This window comes from Argiope bruennichi, chromosome 10, assembly GCF_947563725.1.
Source record: "Argiope bruennichi chromosome 10, qqArgBrue1.1, whole genome shotgun sequence".
NCBI classification, from domain to species: Eukaryota; Metazoa; Arthropoda; class Arachnida; order Araneae; family Araneidae; genus Argiope; species Argiope bruennichi.
In genome coordinates, this window is record NC_079160.1 from 8,158,961 (window position 1) to 8,176,328 (window position 17,368).

At 27.5% G+C, this 17,368-nt stretch overlaps 1 protein-coding gene across 1 annotated transcript in view; it reads right to left on the reverse strand.

Moving 5' to 3' along the window:
- LOC129988946 (exocyst complex component 2-like) overlaps window positions 1–17,368 on the reverse strand; it is a 39,434-nt gene that overhangs the window by 2,446 nt on the left and 19,620 nt on the right. Inside the window, exons 8-19 of the mRNA XM_056097238.1 lie at window positions 16,577–16,740; window positions 15,072–15,122; window positions 14,220–14,383; window positions 11,328–11,449; window positions 10,893–10,966; window positions 10,214–10,297; window positions 9,997–10,112; window positions 5,339–5,420; window positions 3,491–3,607; window positions 2,211–2,352; window positions 2,072–2,127; window positions 401–523 (exon numbers count right to left, since the gene is read on the reverse strand). Coding sequence (XP_055953213.1) covers window positions 401–523; window positions 2,072–2,127; window positions 2,211–2,352; window positions 3,491–3,607; window positions 5,339–5,420; window positions 9,997–10,112; window positions 10,214–10,297; window positions 10,893–10,966; window positions 11,328–11,449; window positions 14,220–14,383; window positions 15,072–15,122; window positions 16,577–16,740 — 1,295 coding nt within the window. The remainder of the gene's footprint in view (window positions 1–400; window positions 524–2,071; window positions 2,128–2,210; window positions 2,353–3,490; window positions 3,608–5,338; window positions 5,421–9,996; window positions 10,113–10,213; window positions 10,298–10,892; window positions 10,967–11,327; window positions 11,450–14,219; window positions 14,384–15,071; window positions 15,123–16,576; window positions 16,741–17,368) is intronic.

Consider the following 17,368-nt stretch of genomic DNA (forward strand, 5'->3'; position numbering starts at 1 on the left):
CAAAACTAAAGTGAATAATATTTGAAAGCAATTTTTTCCCTTGAGTATATTCAATAAACAAGAAATCAAAATTGCTAACTTAAAATAAATTAAAAATATGAATTAGACTATTTAATACTTTGAAAGGTTATTATACTGTTAAAAGTATTCAAATTTTGCTTATTAGTGATTTTTAAATAATTTTTAAATAATCATCATTTTATCTATAAAATTGCTAAATATTAAGTATCATTTTCAGCTTCACATTTTTTTTTTCTCTTGCTCTTATTTTTAAATCTAATTTTTCATAATTTGAAGTTTCATTATGATCCCACAGGTTTTGAATCGAACAAATTGCGTTCTATAAGACTTATTATATGAGAGCCATTACTTAGAAAATATTACTGCATTTCATACTTACTTGGATGTTAGCATTTCCTTCATAGCTATCAACAGATTCATATAACCTGGCTAATTCCTCAACAATAGCTTCAACCACTTTGGTCAAAACTTTGCTCACAAAGGGTGGAGATATGGCAAAAACCTACAGATAAGACAGAAAAAATAAAAGTGAATAATAATAGAATATATAAATAACAATTAGACATTTTACAGAATTGCCATGTATAATTTTATCACAAAACTGAATGGTAGGAATGAATCAAAATTTTTCTTGTTGGTTAATTGTAATAAGAATGATCTCATTTATTTAATTTTACAATACTATGTATAATATAATATTGTAAAATTACACTTGTAATTATATATGATACTATATATAATTACAAGCCACTTTTGACTACCAGTTGGTTTGTTCCTAATGCATTAATTTAATTATACCAACCAATTTTAAGTTTATAGAATAGATATATTAAAAATGTTAAATAAAAATTTTAATCACAGTTATAACATATTACTGTTATAAAGACTTAGACTGTTATAGTTATAACCAAGACTGTTATAAAATTTTCTTTATAAATTCACTATGGCTTATTTTTTTTAGTGCTTTTCGAAATCTCACAACTTTTAAATTTTATTCTGATGTTCATATTTTTGACAGAAAAATTGTCTTCCATTTTTCAGTATATTAATAAAGGCCTGTTTTAAAACTTTTTTTTTATAATCCTTTACATTTTAGTTTTTTAAAAAATAATTCGTTATTTTGAATACGAGATTTAGAAGTATCAGTTTTCTCTTAAAATTCAATATTAGGTCTTGCCATTGATACAGCATTAATATAAGCAATTTCAGAACCGATAGGAAAAGAACGAAAAATTGATTGATTATGAAACTTCGTCATTACTCACATGAAACAAATTAAATAAAAGCATATAAACACATCTTAATTTCAGAGATTTAAATAAAATTTGCTTACTATTTTATAAGAGAATTTAATTTAAATTATCATTAAATAACACTATTTTCTTGTTTGTTTTCCAAATTTAAGATGGCAACAAAAGTTTTCCAGCAGAGATGGGGAGAGAAACGTTTTTGGAATAAAGTGAAAGTTTGCAAATCATGTGTGAATGCGAATAATTTGAACATTTTTAAAGTGTTTTTTCTTTCTTTGGTTTTTTGAATTTCTTATAAACATTCAATAACTTTCATACATAACTTTCAATTACACCTATTATTCACATTTGTTTTGATTAATTCAAAATCAGAACTAAAAACTGGCTTATTTCTGAATTGTTTTCCTTTGTTAAAATATATTACAATCATAAAGAAATAAGATTCTTAATTAATTTATGACTCAACTACTAACAGAAATGCAATACAAATTTAATACAAATGAATGTTTTATTTATTTTGAAATATTATGGAACAAATGTTGTATTATAAAGTCTGTATGATGTTTATTAAAACTATTTATTTTTAATTATATGTTTAACTATAATCATTATCTTTTTGCTTAACAAAACTTTTTACTGATTATTGATAAAATCTCTTAAATATTAAAAATAAAATATTTACAATCCAAGTTGTCTTTTGCTTGAATAAAGACTTTCTTCATCGGAATTTCTGATAAATCAAAACTGAACCAGCCTAGTTGAAAACTAAAAGGTTAATAAATTTAACATATATGTATTACCTCAGAATGTATTTCAATCATGTCCATGATGGTTTGCTTTATGTATAAGCTGACACCTAAATGAAACAAAGAAATTTCACTCACATTTTATATGATAGAATTCCCATTAAAAAAAAAGAAAAACAGCAAAGGAAACTACCTGTTGGTTTATAATCCCACTCCCAATTAAATGAGCTTGCATGCATCCTAGATTCGATAGCACCAGCAACTGGTTCACACTTTCGTTCCACATACAGATTAAATAATTTAGAACTCACTTCATGGAAGCGACTCACACTGCTCTATGTATGAAAAGAAATTATACAGATTTAAATTCTGCTTTCTGCATATAAAATCATGGTTTAAAAGAAATTTGTTTAGTAAATGTTATGAAACCTAGATATAATTGTTTTCTCAAATTTACTAGCACATAGCATCAATTGAATTCAATCAAAATTTATTGATTGACTAACAAATAAGTTGGAACAATACTAAAATATTAAATTTTATAGTAAACAAAATTATAAAGATCCATCTCATAAAGTAATAGGCGAACAATTGATTATGAGATCCCAACTCTACAAACATGCAATAAGTTAATTGATGCAGTATGGCCAAATGTGGCCTTAGTGCTATGAAACTCAAACTCACAAGTCAAATTACATAGTCTTAAATTCAAAAACTTAATTCATATTAATAATAAAGATGAATGTCTGTGTTGGCACTTAACATACCAGACTATTTGATTTACAGCTATAAACATTTTTTTTCCTTGGAAGAGGAGAATGTGTGTCTCAACGATTTTTTTTTTTTTAATTTTAATTTATTAAAAATCAAGCAGAACATTGGTATTTTTCCGCGATAACTTCTGAATTCATTATTGCAACAGTTTCAAAATTTAAATTGTCTTTTTAATAATACCAATTAAATAATCATGTGTATTTTAGCAAATATATATATATATATATTGTTTTATTTCTAACAGTAGATTACTCTGGAATTGAAATAGTTTTTTTTAATATTTTTATTAGATATCTTATTAGATTTTCTTCCATTACTGAAAACTAAAAAAGGATTCTGTTTAATATCAGTGTAGTTTATATGACAAAAAAAAAAAAAAAAAAAAAAGTTACAATGTCACGAAATTTGGAAGCTTGATGAACCGGATATTTTATGTTTTTAACAGTGCTAGGATGATATGGAATTGTCTCCAATAGGAAGGTTCATACACACGATAAACAGAACTTAAAATAACATGGCTTTAATATCGGATAATTTCATGGAATCATGATCATGGATTTATAAAAAAACGATTTATTTGAAATCAATATAACCAATATTATTGGCGAATCAGCTGAGGTGAATGATTATGAATAAATATACTTGAAAATAAAGACAGAGATCTTGGTTACTTAGTAAGATTTCTTGCAAAAGATTTACCTTTATAACTAACTGCATATCTGGATAACCGTATTTGTTCAAACTGTCCTGTAATCTTGGAATCACACTCTTAACAGTATAACTGCAGTTGCTCAAAATAATCAAACATTTTGCTTCCTGAAAGTAAATTTTTAAACAATTACTAACAAATATTTAAAAAACAATACAAACATTCTCCCAAATAAAAAAAAACCAAGATATTAAATATTTTCTATTAACATTCTATTGAATTTAATGAAAATCATTTTAGCCGCAGAGAACAGTTGACTAATAAATAAAAGAAATGATTTCTACCACAAGTTATTATGCATTACAAAATAGTAGTTTGGCAAAAAATGAATCTTTGGTGAGCATTATTTTGATATGAGCATGCAGTTTTGTATTCATAGTAAATGTGAAGTATTTGTTATTGTTTGCAAAAAATATTCCTTCTTCCTTCCAAAAGTAGTTGTTGATGCTTGTCAACGGATGTAATAATGTAAACAATAAAAACTAAAGATATCTTAAAAGTACCGAATAATAGCATTTTCGATTATGACTAAAATCTAGTTGGTGCCCGCAAATGTCGCCAGAATTGCGGGCACCAACTAGTAAACTAGACCAGAAATGCATTAATCCTAGAATTAAATATGAAATATACATGCAAATTCGGATTTTAAAAAACGAAAAGAGGCCTTTTCACAAAATTAATCGCCTTGTGTGTTCATCTTTTGAGTAAGTATTACGCTCCAATAAAAATAAAACTATCTTATCGATTTTATTGTACACTAACGCTACTTTGATGTGTTTTGTTTAAGGGGAAGAAAAGAACAGAGGATACACAGACGCCTTCTTTTAACCATTATTTGATAAAGATGCTTTATATTTTGATATGGAAACCTTCCACAAGTCTTCTACAAGTGATTTCAGGCAAAATAGGATAGATATAATAAACAGGATAATAAATAAATAATAATAAACAGAGATGGAAGAGAAGATGAGTATATTTTATTTAGAAATCTCAAAAATAGGCAAATCATGTAGTGTCATTTTTTAGAGAATAATCGCAAAATTGAGTTAGCAATACGAACAAGAAACACAAATTTCAAATTAAAATTATTTATTTTAAAGTGAGAAGTTGATTTAAAAAAAAAGGAAATAAACCGAATGAAAACACATCTAATGGGACATATTACTCATTGCAAAACTCTAAGCACTGAAATGAACTCGCTACCCTGAAATGAACAAAATACAATTTTTATGAGTAAGCAAATTTCATTTACCTTAGTAGTTGCAATTTTGCGTATTTCTTTCACAAACTCTCAACATGTTGTTGTCGATTTCAGTCTAAAAAATTTGAATCCTGAAGTTAAATTTACTTGGCCTATTTCTCGAACTGGCTACTAGCTGTATGCATGCAGAAAGGAAGTCATTGAGAGGTTTTGCCCATAATTTAATAGAAATCTACCATTTCAGCGCAAAGGCTGTATACTAAATTTTCTCCATCTATTTAGTTGCATTTTGGAGTTAGCATGAACAAAAATGTTTGTTATAAATTCAAGCGATCAACCAGAAGTGAATTTGTTTGCCGATTCCAATAAATATTCTTTGTTTGCAGCATATACAAAAAACGTGGGACAACTCAAGCATCTGTGCTTTTAGTGATCAAAATCGCGCATAACTTTAATTTGAATTTGTTTTGATATAGAGAGTAATTAATTTCGAATGCAAAAAATTAGTTAAAACAATAGAAAATGATAAGAAGAAAATCAAACATTAACTCATTTCTTAAATAATCAGATTAGAAATCAGTTTCAGAAAACAATTAAACAGCAAAAAAAATAAAAGCAATAGTAGAAAGCTATTTACATCAGAAGGCTTATCCATTTCCTCATCCAGAAACATGGAAAGGTTTGATGAAGTCATTCTTGGAGAGAGTAACTTGAGCTGTCTAAAGAGAAAAATAACTTAATAACTCATTTAATAAAAACGCCGCCATTTCGTGCAATTCGAAGAATATGTGCATTTCAAGATGAGTGGTAGATACTTTTATTGTGCAAATTAAAAACTGCGGCAATGTATTACTGTTCAATGACTACTTTATCGAAAAATGAGTTCCCTGAAAATGGAATCATCCAATGGCAGCATAGAAAGATGCTGTTGTTGCATACGGCACTTGTCATAGACAAGCCCGCTGACGAAGTCAGCGAATTTAAGCCGAATTTTAGCGTCTCTTGTTTCGGTAGCGCCATCTAGGGCCAAGAGTACGTCTTAGTACTCATACGTTACAGCCCTTTTCACGTAGCGAATTTCATTTATACATTTGATTCACTCATCCACAGATCGTAATTTAGACTTGAATCAAAGAACGATCTACCTCTGAACCAGTTTCCCAGTGATACTGTCTCGACTTGGAGGGCTTCGTGGCTACGACAGATTTAAACGTGCACAGACTACGAGCACAGACACAGCAATCCAAGGGATGCGAATCCAACTCCCTACCAACCATGCTATCCCAGCTTATAGAAAGATGTACTGTTCATTATCGAAGCGATATGAGGTGAACCACTATTTCACCAGCGGACAGTATTTGTAATTGGTGCCGACATTGGGTGATCAAAAACATTAAGGATGTGTGAATCATATTGCTAAACACCATATATGTTAAAACAGCACTCATGTGTTGATAATAATGCAACGTGATTTTAAGGAGTGGAAAACAGAAGTAAAGAAAACAATTTAATATTATACGAAATAATAGCATATTAAAAGTAGATTTATATTTATATGCAAAAAAAAAAAAAATTATTTTATCTTTATTTATTACTAGTTGCCTTTGGCGACAGGCCGATTCGCCAATCATTAAAATTTTAATAATTAAATATTTTACGCAATTCCTACTTTAATAGCTTCTTTATCAAAATATTTTAAAACTTCAAATTCTGATAGTCATATAATTCACTGAATATTATAAAGGTCTTCAGTCATAACGTAATATGTATCTCTCTAATTTTCTGTTAGCTCCCATAGAATTTATGCTTTAAATTAAAGTGGAAATGATTGGTCTACAATTAATATAATAATATTTTTTATTGAAACAAAGCTTTTTTTATAATATGATTACTGAAAACAGAGTCATTGAGCATTCAAACCGTATGGGCACAAAAGAATATCTTTCTTAATTTATGTAATATCTCAAGAATTTGTCAACAAAATTTTCTCAGATTCATCATGCGCAGATCAATTAATTAACAATATTTAATTTTAAATGCATCAAACATTAAGAAAATAAATAGAATCGTTTGAAATAATGGGTCGAAAAATGTTAAGCCTAACCTCATTAGCGTGGGGGAAAAACACGCCCTACTCATTTGGCAGTGATGAAACGTAGATTTTTTGGCGGAAAAGTTAGTTTTTAATTAATAATTAAAAATCAAAAAAGGACCCCAGGAGCACATTTCCGACCTTCAAAGTATACCTGCACCAAATTTGGTAGCTGTAGGTCAAAAGGTTTGGCCTGTAGAGCACCAACACACAAACACACATATTGAGCTTTATTATACGTATAGACTAGAATTTAGCAATACAAAATTTATATATTAAGGGGGATATATTACCTCTTATGCTCCCTAATCATAAGTCACACAAAATTAAAGACTCGGGTGAAATAAAGCACAAAACATTTTTGGTATCATGATACAAATCATTTGATAATTATTTAACAAAAAAATATTACAAAGCAAGATTACTTTTTTTCTATTTTGCTAATTCATGTATTTGAGCATGAATTTCAGCTGATTTTTCAGTCATAAGTTTTATGAAGCTAATCAATCACAAATAAGAAACAACATTTTTGTGCTGCCTAACAGGCATTTTTTTAGCTATTTTACTTTCAGTAAACATAAGTGAAAACATCTCCGATATATCAATGAATGCATTGAAGGACAAGTGTTATCCACCAAGTTTTAAATTATTATTCTAGAACTAATAAATTCAAAATCAGTTTATTTTCGGGCATTAAATTTGACATGTCATCTTTTCCTCTATTCTTTTTAGATACTAAATTCAACATCAATGATGACTCCTTTCAATTCGCATGCAGTTTTACATGTTTTCCTTTTTTGGCATGACTTGTTAAATGAATATTTTCCCATATTACTTAGGTTTATTATCTTCTTACAAAACGAACAATGCACAGTAATTTCAAGGAGTTTGTGGCGCTCCTTGAATCCATTCAGCAAAATCAGTTTTTTTTTCTTTTATTTTTTTAATCTATCCAATTATTATTAAATAAGGATTTTGAGCAGATCACTGTTTAAAAAACCATCTCTAATCTGTTTTGAATAAAACCACAGTTCCGAAAATAATAAACAAACCATTCAATAAATTCAAGTATGGTTGACTAAACAACACCACATGCTGCTTCCGCAGATTGAATGTTGCTAATATAATGTATTCTATGGTAAGAATGTAATTCTATTGCAAGAGAAATGTATTATAGTCTTTTATGCAGTTACAGAAGTCTTGCACATCTCATTATCTACAATTCAGGAATCTCATGGAAAAAGAACAACAGCCTTGCAAATTGAAACTGAAATGATATATACAGAAAAGAAGGGGTGAGTTTCTGCATTACACAATTGCAAATGGTATATTGTTTCATGTTTGGAAGCTTTGACTATGATATTTTATTCTTGCAATTTTCAGAGATCAGCACTTTTTAGATGGGAAAAAATAATTAAAAAACGAAATTCCTTATATTTTCAGAGTTTTATGAAAATTTCAAATTTCCCTACAACTTCCCGTTTTTTTAGACGAATTCTAAATTTCCTGTGAATTTCCAGTTTTCCTGGTGATATGGCAACCCTGTATTATTAAAATAGTTTATTAGTTCAATTAAAACAAGTGCACAAAGTATCATCTTAGATAGTATAGCTCCAGAAGATATGAATTTTTTTTGCAAAAGATTGTCCATGCATATGCGAAACCAATTTCCTTTGAACACATACATATTAGGTACACAGCATGTCATCATTATGATCAATCCACCATTGAATATAATCTTGGTTATGTTTTATGAAAAAGGTTCTTTTTCTTGCACTGTACATGGGCTACTAAACTGTCAACTAATTTATTAGTCAAGCAGTATAAAAAAATCATATGCAGAATGTTAACTCATTTGTGTCATACAGAGAGAAGTGGGAAAACTGCTCCTTATTACCAAAATTTTTCTTTATTGGATAAAAGGAAAAATACTTTAGAAATATAAATAAATAAATAAAAGATTGCATGACTAAATTTTGTAGATCTTTGTGAAAAATCGAATTCATGTTCATCAAAATGCATAAGAAAAATGCTACATTTCTTACTTTCTTTAGAGAAACATACAGGAGAAATTTGTACCTATAATTTATCATATAGAAATTTGAATTACTTTAATGTATTTAATATTCTTTTAAAATTCAGTGAATTTTTTGTTATAGAGAAATTTAGAAGATGCATATAATTATATATATATATATATATATATATATATATTGGAAGAAAAAATCAGCAATAACGTTCAGGAAATAGTTTGAAGCTTCTATAATTTAGCAACAGATTTACATTCAAAGTGTTTCTGAACATTTAGAGAAAAAGGGCATACACTAGATAAATAAACAAAAAATGCTAAAAGAAAATATTAGCAATAATGGGGGGGGGGAGGGGAGAGTTATCACTTGTAATTCAGAGCACATTTGCACAAAGTTGACCTGTCAATTAATCAAAAAAATTATAGAAATCACAATCACCTCTGCACCTCCCCCCCCCCTTTATTAGCATCCTTATATACTTTTGAATTATTTCAACTCTTAAGTATACTAAAAAATATATTCCTTGGATCATAATTTCTACTGCAGAATGAAACAGCTCAATGTTAATTTGCAGGACATAAAAAATCTTATATAATAACATGGTTAATGTCAATGTTTGTTTGTTTGTTGTAATGTTTGGCAAACTACACTTTTCACAGGCGATTCCAAAATTAAGCATCACAAGGTTTCAATATTGGAAAAATGTGTGCCATCTACAAGGACTGCATGGCTACTTACTTATTTATCTGTGAAATGTTGTTGTGGAGTTTGCTAAACTAATACCTCAATGTGAAGTATTCCATTTTGAATGAGTTGCAAGTCTCTATTCTCCACTATTCTCAGGGTAACTCAATGAACCGCATATATAAACGATGTTAAACAAAATTTGTTATACAATCTGTGATTACTTCTGTAAATCTTTTGACTATCTGATTTGATCAACTGCATGAGCAGTGTTATTGGGACTTTGCTTTCTTCTCATAAACTGATATCATATGGTTAGAATAATAAATAGACCAAAATTAATTCCATTTAGTTGAACAGTCTCCCCACCCCCACCCCAATCAGATCCCAAAACCTAGCAAACTTTTGCTGCCATTCTGGGCCAATATTTTGATTTACTGAAATACACTGCACAATTTTATATTCTTACTTATTTATTAATATACTTACTTGTTATCTTTATTTTTTAAAACCTCGGCCATTTTATCCAGAGCTGTAGCAAAAGCTTGCAATAAACTTAGGGAAGATTGTTTTACCGCAGCCTGCACATTTATTTGAAGGAAAATCTGTATCAGGAACAAGGGAAGTCATTATTATCATAAGACAATTTTATGAACAATAATTCTATTTAATACTACTGCAGTTAAAATAAATCTTACGAACTCACGTCTGTCTCTTTAGGACCACACTGTAAAACTGTTTCCCGAACCAACTGGAGAGTTTCTACAACTCTATTTTCAAACAATAAAGGCTAAGAGAAAGAAAAACATGTCTTACAAACAAACTTAGAAATATATGTGAAATCATGGAACTCAGAATTGCAGTAAAAGTGATTATCTTTAAAATATAAACTGTTAAATCTTGCTCCCTCTCTCCCTTTCTTTGATAAAACTTTGTTTTTTTAAAGTAAAGAATGTCTCAATTGGACGAGACACGTATTCCTCTCAATATCTCCACCATTGTGTCATTGATGCCCTCATTATTTTCCCAAATTGAAGGATTTCTCAGGCAGAAAGGAAATGACAATATACTGAAAGAGGATGCTAGCAAATGATTTAACAACTTGGTGGTAATTGAGTATACAATAGGCAAAGAAAAGTTAGTGGAAAAGTATGACAAATGTCTTGATTTGAATGACATACAGAAAAATAGTCACAATATCAAAATATCTTGTTTCCCTTCGTTATCTTGGAATAAAACATCTAGGGAAGTAAAAGTTCTTTACTTTTAGCAGGAGACATTGATATGGACAAATGGGCAATGATACTAACAGATGTATAATGAAATTTTTAATTTTACACAATAATTATTTTCTACAAGTGCAAATAATAACAATTGAAACTTACTAATTGGGTGGTTCCACCATTAATGTCGTCGATTTCTACAACCCATGTCTCACGCTCATCCAAGTGCTGAATGTCTGCAGAAAAGAAAACTTATAAGAAATTGACTGAGCAGCACAAGTAATAGTAATGTGGATTTTCATATATACTGAGTACAACATAATTCATACAAAATTAAAGAACATTTTTTTTTTTTTTTTTATCAACAAGAATGGTTTTCCTTCTGAACGGGACTAATTGCTGACTCAATTTTCTAACAAGACCAGAACATTAATTTTTTTTATAATGTCAAAACAAATTGAAAATATTTCCAAATCTAATTCTGGGAAGATGACAGAATAATCATTTATAATGGCATCAAGAAAAGAGATATTACTAAAATGTTAGATCAAAAAGAAATTATCAAATGTACATATACAAACATGCTACCATTCCTACCTTGAGATGCTTGTGAAAACAAAGTCTTCATTGCATGAACCTTCAAGTCAAATATCAGTTGTTGAATTGGATTTAACATATCTTCAGGCATTTCATGTTTCAGTAATCCAGAAAAACAGTTTCTAAAAGAAATGCAAATGTAATTTTTAAAAAAAAATCAAATTTAAAATAATAATACAAAATTAACTTATATATCCAATATTTCACACATTTTTTTCGATATAGAAAATAATTTGCAAAATTACTAATTTCTAATCATTGCCAACTATTTAGTTCGTAATATTTTTAATCCTAACACAAATTGAGTAAATCTAATTTTCAAAAATTTTTTAGGGAAAAAAAAAAAAAAAGGAAATTACCATCAATGCATGTCAACCACAAATTGGGGGGGGGGGAATGGCAAAAGCAAAATTGGCAAGTATCAGCACAAAAATACAGTTTCTATCTTAAAGTAAAACTGCCCTTTGCAACCAGTTGTCTCTATAAATATTGATCATGCTTAATTTCAATTTGCACAACTCGATGCATTCAAAGACATCATAATGCTCTCAACAAAATAATTTCAAGCATTAAATAGCAACAGATACTAAAGCAGTGCTATTTTACATATATTCTCTTTGCGATGTGTAGGAATTTGAATGAAGTTCCATAAAAGCATAGCACCATTTATTTTCAAATTACACATTATCTATTTTGTTGCAAATATTTAGAAGGTTATGTGCATGTATGCAATAAATTGCCTCATATTACTGATCCTATGGAAAAAAAAAGGATGGAAGGAAGACAAATGTTTTTTTGTCAGTACAAAGAATTTATGATCTTTGAAAAAAAGTAAAAGAACTAAAGTATGAAAAATTTGAATTAATAGCAGGTTAATTAATATAAAAAGTAATTTTTCAGGCCATTTTGTTTCAGATTCGAACTGGATAAGACATCTCTGTAAAAGGGTCCAAGTGCAAAAAAAAACCCCACTATTTTCTTTTTCAAAGATAAAAATTAAAGAGTCCAAAATAAAGATCAGACACATTTGATGAAAAATACATTTATTTAAATATATTCAATGGATACGAACTTATAACTTTCTAAGTACTTGTAGGTGTAGCATCATAATTAAAAGAGCTTAAAAATTTATTGTTTTTAAGGCTGTTAAACAACCTCTATTTTTTTTTCCCTGCATAACCCTCAAAAGTTTCATCCACAATCCAGATGGAATAATAATTCAATATATTCCAATCGAATTACCATGAAAAGTAGCAAAATCTGAAAAATAAAAAATACACAACAGCAGTTTTTTGACATAAGCAGTTGAGTTGGCCATTTAGTTTACTACCGTTCTTGTTACTAGATAAAGGTGTAAGGAGGATGAGTGGAAGTTTTAACACTGGTTTCTCATGTTTAAATAAAATTTTTAAAAAAATATAAACCTGTGTAAAAAATTTAAATTAAGAAATTGTAGGTGACATTGTTCGAAAAAATTATAAAATAAACTTCATATATATATATATATATATATATATATATATATATATATATATATATATAATGTAATGATAGCTTAATTTCACCAGGAATAAATTTTTGGAATTGCACTTGGGTATGAGTTATATAGAAGAAAATAACTGGTAAATCAAATAAATATCAACATCAAAATTTTTGAAAAATTTGGTTTTGTTAAATATATATATATAGTCACTAAGTGGTAAAAAATATATTTGAAAAAGAAATACAACTCTTTATTTTGTGGCGATTGATTCTTGAAATACATAAAAAGTAATGTCTAAGTTTAAACTCAGAATAAATTTTAACTTAAAATTTACTTTTTTTTTTTTGGAAATTGTCAATTATGATGCTATTTGAAATCATACAATAACATTTTTAGAATAATTTTGTTTGATCTCTGAAAAAGAATTTAAAAACATTTTTCGGCCACTTTTTTTAAAAATAAAGTTGCTTTTTTTCAAAAAATAATTCTGACATTGATTTAAAATTTTTACCAGTTATTCTATTCTATATAAGAAACATCTTAAGAGGTAAAAAGTATTTTAGAAGTATCATATCCAAACATTTCACCCAAAATTAAAATATATGTATTTCCAAATTGACTTTTTGATATAATTAAGCTAACAATACATTCCATAGCTTTTTTTAATATCTGCAACTTCTTAATTAAAAGTTTTTGATTTTATAATATTTTTAAATGTGAAAAAACAATGTCTACTTTCAGCCCTTATGCAACAAAACATCAGGCTGCAAACTTCGAGACCTGTTTTGGACAGCTAACACCACAAATTAAGCCAATAAAATTGTTATATATTTTTTCCAGCAATAAAGTACAATTCCACAGGACTAAACTGGTTATTATCAAGTGCATAAAAGAAGTGTCATAGATGAGCAAGATTGATTATCAGCAAATGTTGTTGATGGCCAGGTTTACTTGAAGCTATGCAAATATATGGTTTAACGCAGCTATGTAAATCCATCCTATGTTATTTTTCATTCTTAAAAATGCAAAATTAATAAAGCGTGCATTTAACACTTGATGGTTACAGGAATAAAAGTGCATTACACTAACTTTAACTCCCAGCTGTCTGGGAGTTAAATTCGGACCATAACTTTGAGCTAATTGTAATTGTGATTCACTGTTTTCCAAATGACACAGAGATGGCCACAGCCCGAGTCCTCTTTTCAATAAACCAGATGGTTTCAGGGGAAATGAAAACCCTCCACTTCAACTTAATTATTAATCCTAGTTTATTTCATTCTGTTTATTACAGCACACAATTTAAAGTAAAATAAAATAAATTTTAAAATATAAAATCAAAAAAAGATTAAAAATATTTTTAAAAATTTAATATATATAGTAAAAAAAAAAAAAAAAACAGTTAAAGGAACCTTATGCTTCTCAAGCAATATGGAAGCCAGGGTGTTAAATGCTCAGTCTTTGGCCAGGTGCCAAAAGATTGTAATTGCTGAATTGAAAGGGAATGCAAACTATCTGGAAGAATACCCATACGAATGAGGCAGCATAGCTTCTTCATCACTTCAATGACCATGTTCTGAAAATATGGAACACAATCATTGTGAAGTATCAATGACATGTTATATAAAATATTATGTATATTAATATATAAATATATAACAAGCAAAATAATAAGTAGCTAGTTCACACATCCTATTAACTGTTTTAAGTATGTTGGCAAATTTAAATCTTGCAACTCACACAGCTTTATTAAGCTGAAAACATTATTTGCTAAGTATAACCAAGATGAAAAATGGAAAACAAAATCAAAGTGAATAGAAAATGTATTGCCATTTGGACTAAATCTTGACACATAACAAGAATGAAAATGATTAGAATATTTTGTATTTACTGAAATTAATCATTTAATCTTTAGATTCAACTAAAAGAAAAGTGTTAGAAAAAAATGATTTGATAAAAACATGTGATTCAAAGGTATTTGTGCTTTAGGGTATGTATAATTCTAATTACAAAGAAAATATTCAAGCTAATTACAATACATGAATGAAAAACTATCTTCAGAGAAAATTATACAATCTTAAAGAAACAAAAAATGTGTTTAGTTAATCAAAATGTTAGACACTCATTATTGAATTATCAATAGACCTCAATTTATAAAAAAATTGAGAAAATTTCATTTCTAAAATTTTCATCATAACAATAAAATTGAATAACAAAATACATTACAATTTGAAAGTTAAGATTTATATAAAAAGTGAACTTACTTTAAATTGAATATTCTTAGGTAATCCTTGCTTCTCATTGGCTTCAGAACTCTAAATAAAGAAAATGCATGAAAAAAATATTAATTTTCCCCCCTACCAATTTATCATAAAAAAAAAACATTATTATAATTCTTTTGAATAATTACAAAACATTTAAATATTAACATACTGGCAAAATAATTTCATTAGTTACATTTTGTTCACTTTCAGAAATTTCTTTTCCTCTCCTTCTCTTTATTGAATATTTTAAAGTCACTTACATTTTGAGGTGCAGCCAAGGTCATGTGAATTTACTTGAAATAGGCCTAAATTCTTTAAACACTTCTTTTGTTCAATTTTAGATTTTTGTATTGTTGTAGTATTCTTCATGTGGATTATAAATAAAATGAAAAAATATAAGAGACAAAGTAAAAAATTATCTCTTTACTTTTAACAAAATAGCAAAAAACAAACAAAGAATGATAAAATGTGAAAATAATGAATTACTAAAGAATATTATGTTCACAAAAATAAGATAAACATTTCTGTATAAATTTATAAAAAATAATCTGATCTCCCCTCACATGCACTCCTTTAAATATAAGAAGAAAAAAAATTAACATCTTTCTATGATTTCAATAATTTCAGATTATAATAATGCAGGATCATTCATAGAGTTTACTTGAACTTGTCTTTTCAATCTTTCAAATGAAAAAATTTCAGTTAAATTCAAGATTTTTTTTCCCTCTGCTCTTAGAATTTCATATTAGCATAATACTAAAATATCATCCCAAATATAAATTCATTTTGATTTTATCGAAATTATAACTAAAATATTTAAAGACCACTTTTATTTCAGAATGATTTTCCTTAATTAAATACATTTATATCTTGCATTCTCACTGATTTTTGCAAATGAATAACCTATAAGGTTTGTATTCATTTGAAGATGTTTACTACTGTATAATAAATTCAACCAAAATAATAATAATAATAATAATTTGTTGGAACATAGGAACTATAAACTGTACTGTTTAATTAAATGTTTTATTGCATAATCGTTTTATTGAAAACACAGTACATTGGTAGTTATTAAAGGTAGTAATTTATTGTAATTATTAACATTTAAATTGCTTTTTTTAATTATAATTATTAATATTTTATTTCTTAAGTTATATATTTATTAAAAACTGTCAGTTATCAAAAATAAATCTTTATTGTCAATTTTAGTCTTAGAATTCTTTTGTTGCATTCATTTTTATACCAACTTTTTAAATATTTTGATAAATTAAATGCTTGCTCATGTGTTTTTTGAGCTTCAAATACACGATATTCAATTTGAGGATTGGAACAAAATACATTGGTGATAATCAACCAACAAACAAGAAATTCAGTAAAATATATAATGAATTTTAGAACCACTCATTGTATATTTTTCACATGATTCTTACATAAGATAGGTTTCGCAGCAAGTATATGCAATTTTATAAGTAAAGCTTTTTATTAAAATTAAGATGGAATTTTACCTCTCTAATATGCAGTTGACCTCCGAGATAAGCCTGTCCCAACTTCCACATATTAGGAAAATGCTCGCTAAATTTTTCAGTAATGTCCACAATGAATTTAACAACTTGAGGCATATACAACTGAGTGAAATTTTTGAAATTTTCTTGATTTTCTGATGATACAGCTGAAATAATTTAATAGAAAAAAATTTTAGAATGAAAAAACAATAACTAAATAAATATTTGGATAAAATTAATAAAAAAAAACCTTTTATTTCTATATTAAAAGTGCAATATTTATTTTCATTCTATTCTACTTTTTAGTCTTTAATTTATAATTCATTATTGTGATTTATTATTACATATTTGAAAAATAAATTTTTCTAAGATTTGTTTTACGTTCCATCACACACATTAAAATATAATTTAAATAATTTAGAAAATAATTGATAATAAAATACCTAAAATTTTAAATTAGCATTTGTCATTTAAAACAAATAACTGAACAAAATTCTGAAACTCTGGTACTCCTGGAAGTGGATAAAAAATAAATTACAGTATTTCTTTTCTATTCTATTTTTTTTTCAATCAGAACAATTTATATAAAAGTTCAAAATAATATATAAATTATGCTTCGTCTATTTCATGTAAAAACACAAATAATTATACACCCACACCATCAATATTGTAGCAACTGGTATCTCTTTATACATATTGTTATCGTCCAGTAGATGTATGGTAGAAGAAATTCAACATATCAGGCGATGAAAGACTCTTTATTCTATAAGGACAAGTAACAAAAACACACCCTAG